The sequence below is a fragment of the Bombus bifarius genome, unplaced genomic scaffold (genome assembly GCF_011952205.1).
Source record: "Bombus bifarius isolate JDL3187 unplaced genomic scaffold, Bbif_JDL3187 scf7180000009709_frag, whole genome shotgun sequence".
Classification (NCBI taxonomy): Eukaryota; Metazoa; Arthropoda; class Insecta; order Hymenoptera; family Apidae; genus Bombus; species Bombus bifarius.
The window spans coordinates 19,969-28,080 of record NW_022885288.1 but is presented as its reverse complement, the minus strand read 5'-3'; the positions used below and the strand labels follow the sequence as shown (position 1 = coordinate 28,080).

The window sequence follows — 8,112 nt, the reverse complement described above, 5'->3', positions numbered from 1 at the left end:
TCTCATAAATTTTCAACTTTAATTTATGGAAATTTATTAACCTTAAACTATAAAATCATTCAATGAGTCTTTCCGGATGTTTTTATGTAGTCATAATTTCACATATCAGCACAGCTCCACCAATAGGATAAGAGTTACGTGGAAGCAACAGGGGGGAAGAATAACATATAGATATCTAAAGGTTATTTTTGTCTCATTCAAGTTTCTGTTAACCGGCTTGGAAATTTCCTGTGCTTGTTTCGACTTTGAAGTCTTAAAAAAAAAATTGTAAGTAAATAGTATATATATATTATATATATCCTGAGTCAAAGTTTCTCTTTATAAATAATAAACCGTTTAAAAACTATATTTTGTATGTTTTTTCCTTATTCATAATTAAATAATAAATATGAAATACTTCTACAGAAAGACGACATCCTTCAATTAACCGAACAGCAGATGATTTAAAAATTAGTAGTTGAAAGAAATAAATGTTATTACATGTTCATAATTGATCGATAAATTTAAGTATACAATTAGAAAATGTTTCTTCTTTATTGATAACTAAATAATACAGATAAGATACAAGATACTTGTACGAAAAGTCGGCGCGTCGTTCAATTAACGGAACAGCAGAGGATTTGAAAATTAGTAGTTGAAAGAAATAAATTTTATCATATGTTCATAATTGATCGATAAATTTAAGTATGCAATTAGAAAATGTTTCTTATGTTTGGAAGAATATATAATCACTGCTGAATGTTTTGTAGTTACGAAAGTTGTATACAAACATACATTGTACATACGACTAGTAATGGTACTAAATTACTGTTAGAGGGTCTTGGGTGTATAGGACCATATGGTTAAATTAATACTAGGGATAACGAATCGCGCGAATGTAATTAATATTTTGAAATGCGTTGTTTGCATTAATTGATAGTTTTCTTATAAACTTTTTTATAAACAATTTCATTGCTATAGAAAAAAGATAAATGCCGGTAATATGTCTATCCTACTTAAATAGAAAGTGCAATATTTCGTTATAATATTTGGCGCAAGTTTATACATTATTACATCCAAAAATAATATTCTTTTTATATCTAAGCTATATTAAAATATAAAGATACAAATAGCTATGCGAGTAGTTAGTAGTTGATGCTTTTTACTTAAATTGTCTTATACTTCATAATTTGTAATAATATAATTCTTGTCATCAATGATTCTTTGTTTTTACTTTGTATATATTATACTTCCAGGAAGATGCCGCTCTATAAATTGACTTACTTCCCAGTTACGGCATTGGCAGAACCAATCCGTTCTTCTTCAGCTATGCTAGTATTCCATTTGAAGATGAACGTATCAAAAAGGACGTCTGGAGAGAAATAAAGCCCTGTAAGCTTAAAATTTAAAGAAGTTCTGTTTCTTAAATCTCATCTTTCCTAATTTAACTAAAGTAGCTAAATAAAGTAGAACACAATTATTCAGAGTATAACAGAGATTATTGTTTACTCTCCATTGCTCTATAAGATATGTGGGAGAACAATAGGTATTGTTAAGGAGACAATGCCCTTTGTTTGCTGATAAATTATCAATAAATTAAATTATATCTTTCCAAAACAGATAACAGGAAGCTAGATATTTAAGAAGCATCATAATCTGGTTGTTCGATAGAATCTTTGATTCTATTAGTTGTATGTTTTTAGTGACTCCTTATGGCCTGCTTCCTATGCTCGTAGCTGATAGAAGGAAGGTTGCTCAGTCTACAGCTATTTGCCGTTACTTAGCCAAACAATATGACTTAACTGGAAAGACTGACTGGGCAAATCTTCATATTGATGCCACTGTTGATACTATTCATGATATTCGTCATAGTGAGTATCCAGTGCTGTTTTGCATAAATCTTATGAGAATCTTGATAACAGATAGTACATATCTGTTCAGGTATTTATTAGATGAAATCCGATTTAATATTTGATTTAATCGAACGATACACGTATGTCAACAATACAAGACAAAGGATTAAAAAGGATTGTAATTCTATCTTCAGTATCATTTAAATTTCGCACAAGACTGTATTCAAGTTAGTATAACATTAGCGAATAGTATTTAACTGAAAACAAATTTTCAGAAATTGCCGCCTTCCACTATGAGGAGGACGAGAAGGTCAAAGCTGCAAAACGCAAGGCTGCTGAAGAGACGCTGCCGTTCATTTTAGAACGTTTGGACCAGCAAGTGAAGGAAAATGACGGCTACTTCTACGATGGTACTCTCTCTTGGGCTGATTTAACATTCGTTGCTCTGCTCGATTATTTGAACTTTATGTACAAGTCTGATCTGATCGAGAATTACGAGAATCTGAAGCTGCTGGAGAAAAAGGTCCTCCTTCTGCCCAAGATCAAAAACTGGATTGAGAGACGCCCAGTTAGCGAATTCTAAACTTCACGATTGATTATGGTTTTATAAGCGTTTAAAGATTGCGGTCTTAGTGTGTTGAGAGAATGAAGAACGAATCGTGTTGATTGAAGTTTGTATGGAATATACTGATTGCTTTTAACATTCATTAGTTCCAGTTATTACCGATATTTTTGTCATTTAGTTAGGGTTTTCCCTTTAGATTACGTTGTGATAGAGAACTATTATTTGTGTATTCCTACAGAAACATACGAACTATATAAACTGTTGACACGATGTTGTGCTTTTGTATTATAGAGATAATAATAAAACCATCAAACAATCATTAATTATGTTTTTTATTATATTCATTAAGAATTGAAGATTACCTCCTTGGTGATCTTGATAATAGTATTTTACAAATGTTGAACAAAAAAAAAATGTATGATTATTTTATTCAATACGTTATGAGGGTTGCTTTAAAAAAAATACGAGTTACATATTTCTTTGAAAAAAGCATGATTTTTATCGATACAATAATGTTCTTCTGTTATCGCTTTAAAGTTGAGTACTTCGTTGATTACACGAGAGAACTCGCCTACAGCAAACAAGATACGACCGTGTGTAAAGTAATTAATCTGGTTGCTCGTTGCTAGCTGCACATAAGGCTTGCGTAAAAAAAAATATGCATTTCAGTTCAGGCGGAGAATTATGTAGGAAGTCATTTTGTCGATCAATAACTTAGTTAATAAAAGATCAAATTTTCATGTACATAAATGTAAGTAACGTTCAAGTATTAATCATTACATACAATTTTTGTATAATTCGATATCTTGGTCACTTACATCTTACAAATGATACATAGATAATATTTATGAGATACATTGGAGCTATCTTTTAGTTAACGCCATTTTTTCTTGTTTTCTCTGTACTTTTACTATTCTTCCAAAAATATCAAAGGATCGATGACTTCAAATTAAACTAGAATTGATTCGGTATATTGTCAATCAATGGCTATTTGTATTCACATCTATATCAAAGGAAAACCGATTGCAAAATTAATTACCCTTGCAACTCCGCAATATGAAAATATGTGTGATCGACCTTGAAGATGACAAATCTCAATGTTTGAAGTAGTACAAAAAGATGATAATTTAATTTCGCTTTATCAAACTGTACAAAATTTGTATACACATACAGAAAAAAAACGGAGTTCAAACATTAATCAACATGAATTATCGGTTATTATTGTTGAGTAATTATTAGGATTAGAGTTTTGGAGTATCGATCGTATCGAGTTTTAACTATCGGTTTCCGCAATTTATTGTTTTTCTAAATTATGTCTAAATGGTATCAGTTTTTGAATATTTTATAGTTTACACTCCAACATACTGACGTAAGCTATCGAAAATAATTGTAAATTATGCAATATCATTTTTTTTATATTTCATAATCTAAATTTCAATCTATTTTTTGTATTTAACATCCCTTATTTATTGTTCGTGTTCCGTCTTGTACGTTCTTCAAAAAATCTTAATTTTTTTTTCGATAAAATCTTGTGTGAGTTCACAAAAAATACGATTCTTCGTTTAATTTTTTTCCCTTATTGTCTTTACATATTTGGAGTTTAAACGCGTTATAAGTACGTCTTTTTTTAACATGATTACGTAGAATTCTTATTCTGAATAAATTATTTGTTTCCGCTTCATAACTGTTTCTAAATTACAGTGCATTTAATCTTGAAATGCACAGTAACATTTTACACTTTTTACGTTCTAAGGAATTCTCAGGATCGGTTAAAAATTAAATTACAGTAATGGTAATACTCAATATTAATGTCAGACGTGGATACTTCACTGTTTTGTATAATAATTTGTTATCTTGGCATCGATCAAGGTACAAAACTCGTGGCCATACACCACGTTGTCCATATTATTTTCATCTCGATAATATATTTTGTATATTTATGATGTTATTATTTTACTAGTATAACGATTATTGCACTATATTCTATAAGATGGAGCTTTTGTACGAACAATTTCAGGAACTTTTATAACAAAGGAAAGTACTAATTTTTAACATTAACTACCCACGACAATTTACGACAATTACTTTAACCTACGTTCTTACTCTAATTCTTATTCGCTCGCCTAATGTTTGAATTTTTAATCAATCATTGTTGATGAAAAATTGCGATGATAATTGCATTGCGGATCTTTATGCAAATGCATATTTTCGTGGATACAATAATACAATTGAAAGATTTGATACAATCGAAAGGACTTGGGCAAAAGTATGTTTCTATCCATTAAATATCATCGATAGTGCTGTACTTTTGGATATTTTACAAAATTTTGCGTCATACGCATTCTATAAATTTTCGTATCTTCGAATCACCCATAATTGCATAAAAATCCACTGTTTTGTGATAATGAATATTAATGACGGTGGAATTTAAGATTCCCGGATTCAGTAACTTGTCTTACTCTAATACATGTATTGCACGTTTTTGGAAGACTAAAGATTCTTTGCTCGAGATCAACGCGACAAATATTGTACTTCGTGGTGAACGTTTCGCTACAGCCTTTCGACCTCTGTGATCGAGTTTACGCTTTTCCTCGATTTTATACTCGATCTCCGTAGCATGCTACTCCTTAAAGGCTCACCGCGAAGCGACGCTCTCATCGAATTCCTCGCACTGCATTTAGAAAATGATCGGAACATGGCGACCGGTGGTGTCTCTTCGTCCTCGCGTTTCCTGTCAAAACATTGCGTTTAAAAATATTGAATCCAATCGCTTAAAGATTTGAATAACTTCCCAACTCGATCCTTCTCTTCTGTTCAAAAGATTTAAAAAGCATTTGAAGAAAGAAGATAGTCCAGTTTTCTTTTGAGAGATTTAACAGATTTTAAGAAGAAAGTAATACGAAAGCATACGAAGATGTAGATCTAACAGAATGCTTGAGAATCTTGAACTTCGAGCTTGAAGATCTGTGAATATCTTTGAAAAAAGGAGACCGAAAGTTCCTTTATGTGATTTTACCTTCCGATACAAGGTATATCCCACATCTTCTGATCTTTTCCAAAATCCTCGCTGTCCTGCAGCGTCTGCGGAAGATCCTTATTCAATGTTTCCGGCAAAAAGAGAGTCAGAAGACCGCCCATAATTTCGAGTGTGCCCAGCACAAGAAGAGGTAGGAACGAGGACACAACATTGAGATAGACTACGAAGGGTGCGAGGATACTAGCAACGTATCCCATTATATGTATCAAAGCTACACCCTGAGCTCTAACCACAGTTGGTAATACTTCAGCCGCATGTTGGAGACCGATATTGTATGAAATGTTTATCCAAAATCTACCGAGAATTGCCAGAGAAGCTGTATATATACCTGAAGAAAAAATTTTAGCATTAGTTTTTAATTCTAATTTTTCATGAAATAATTTTAGAAAATTTTAAGGAATAAAAAGGGAAGAAATTATTTTATCTGTCTGTAATTTGTCTGGTTGTCTGCAATAGTTGATACAAGCATTTGCTAAGCTTAATATAAGCGTGCTTAGCTCTAAGCTAAGCACAAGCAATAAGCTTCTTATCTATAAAACGTTAATCTAGCCAATTTGAATCTAAGGGATTGTATTATGGATTACGGCTACTGAAAGCCATATAGCACTGCTGGAGCGCTGAAGCCCATCATTTTGAGGACTATTGCCAACGCCCTTTGATATATGCGGAAATACGAAGCGATCTTATGATCAAAGCAGTAGAAGGGGAAATAAAATATCTATACAACGGATACATGATAGGGCTTGGAAACTATTCTAGCAATGTAGCAAATAATCTACAAGCATTTGCATGTTATAAATATTCCAAAATATACATTTTCTTCCTTTCAAATACCACAATGTTATACGAATGAAAAATATTCGTCTGATTAAGTCAGAATTATCGACTTAAGTTATTTAGAAGATTGATCAGTAATATAGAAGGGTGAATATATAAAAACGAAATGTACGAACTATTGGAAACGGCAGAAGCCCAGATGCTGAAGATACCAGAAATGACGAGGGAACCACACGCCAGCCATCTTCTGCCCCATCGATCAAGAACGAGCGTGAGGAACGTGTCAGCAGGCAGCTCGGTTGCTGCAGCAATCGTGAACGTAACAAACACGTCCAGGCCTAAATTATCGACGTTTCGTACGTGACCATCGAACACCAAAGAAATCGCCATCCTATATTTCGTAAAACAATTTCATATGATAAAGAAAAGCACGCTATCATATTTCATGTGAGAAGCAAATTCCTTGCTTCAGAAATGAAGTATTTTTAGACAAAAGATATAAAACTGTTCGTGAGATTTTTACAAGATACAATTCCGATTTTACGTCAATCTATTTGATATCTGTTTAATAGCGATACGAACCAAATAACAATAAATAGAATCGTGATATTCCGTAGTCGTGGCGTTCTAAATAGATCCAACACGGAGTACGTTTTGTCTGCTTCCTCCTCTTTGCAGATTCTGGCACAGGTTTCCTGTTATTAGCAAATTTTTAATTTGTTAATTTTTAATTAGTTAATGTCGTTTGTCTGTTTTTCTTACAAATTTATGTGAATCTGTTATGTGTACAAAGATTACGATAAAATCCGGAAGAAAGTTTATGTTATATTTATATGAGACGATCATTTCGAAATAGTTTACTTGGACGTTCGCAAATTTTTTCATTTTACTTTTTAAAACATCAAACCTCTGAAAGTCGATTATCTCCTTATATCGTACATTAATGTTAATATTGCCATGATCTATTCATAGACTGAGCAGTTTCCAAATGTTTAATCTATTTGTATAAAAATTTTCAAAGATAAAAACAATATACAAATTCAATAAATAACATTACAGAAATAGACAATAACAGACAATAACAGAAATTGACAGCAATTTATCGCTGGCAATTTAGGTGATGAATAAGATATAAAATTACTAGGTTGTAAACAAATTTTCATTACGTAAAAGACCCAATTAGACTTCTATTCAAAGAAAATGATTATATGATATGCTTAAAGGCATATAAATTGGTCTTTATAGAACGCACATAAAGCAGGAAAGATCATAAAAGTAGAAAATACGGAAAAGATTGCGGTAATCGGTTTATTTACCCGGAATCGTCTATAGATGTCATCGGGCACCTTGGTGCCGTTGATTCGCTCGAATTTACCAAGGATTTTAATGGCCCTGTCTATCTGACCTTGGCTGACCAGCCATCGAGCGCTTTCCGGTATCAACCATGGCGTACCTACGGCTAGAACAAGAGGAACTGAGGTGACAATACAGGTCATCCTCCAGTCGGCCAAATAATAGGCGATCCAGGGTAGAATGCAAGTTGCAAATGTGAAGAATATTGCGATCGACATATTCGCCACGAATGTCCTCCACTTTGGTCCAACGTATTCTAATACTGGAATAAAAAACATAATATTTAGAAGAATCATCTGTAAAAGAAATATTCTGTGAATAAAGAATGGAACAATATATTAGGTTGTCGCAGAAATTTCTTTCGTCTCGTAAGGAGATAATAGACGCATACTATTTTTTGTTTTATATTATTTTATTGAATTATATTCATTGGGACAAAATAGATCATACGTAATTCAATAAAATAATATAAAACGAAAGAAACTTTTGGGGCAACTTAACGCAATATGAAGAAGAAAAATTTGAGTTACAAATATATAAAAAGTAGA

The 8,112-nt window shown here is 32.3% G+C and overlaps 1 protein-coding gene and 1 pseudogene across 1 annotated transcript; one reads left to right on the top strand and one right to left on the bottom strand.

Annotated features, from left to right (window-relative positions):
• Window positions 1–259: 259 nt before the first annotated feature.
• LOC117215541 lies at window positions 260–2,498 on the top strand (annotated as a pseudogene).
• Window positions 2,499–5,113: 2,615 nt separating this feature from the next.
• Window positions 5,114–7,848, bottom strand: LOC117215540 (organic cation transporter protein-like). The gene is made up of 4 exons (XM_033461890.1): window positions 7,528–7,848; window positions 6,794–6,906; window positions 6,388–6,602; window positions 5,114–5,762 (listed from the first exon to the last, which is right to left on the bottom strand). Exons 1-4 carry the CDS (start codon window positions 7,840–7,842, stop codon window positions 5,410–5,412), a joined length of 996 nt encoding a protein of 331 aa, XP_033317781.1. The 5' UTR covers window positions 7,843–7,848; the 3' UTR covers window positions 5,114–5,409.
• Window positions 7,849–8,112: the final 264 nt, after the last annotated feature.

Excerpts from the sequence above, each read along its gene's own strand:
- LOC117215540 (XM_033461890.1), bottom strand. The coding sequence starts at position 7,842 with ATGTTTTTTATTCCAGTATTAGAATACGTTGGACCAAAGTGGAGGACA. Across the intron at positions 6,907-7,527 it reads ACATCTATAGACGATTCCGG|GAAACCTGTGCCAGAATCTG; the intron begins GTAAATAAACCG and ends TGCTAATAACAG. Across the intron at positions 5,763-6,387 it reads GGCTTCTGCCGTTTCCAATA|GTATATATACAGCTTCTCTG; the intron begins GTTCGTACATTT and ends TTTTTTCTTCAG.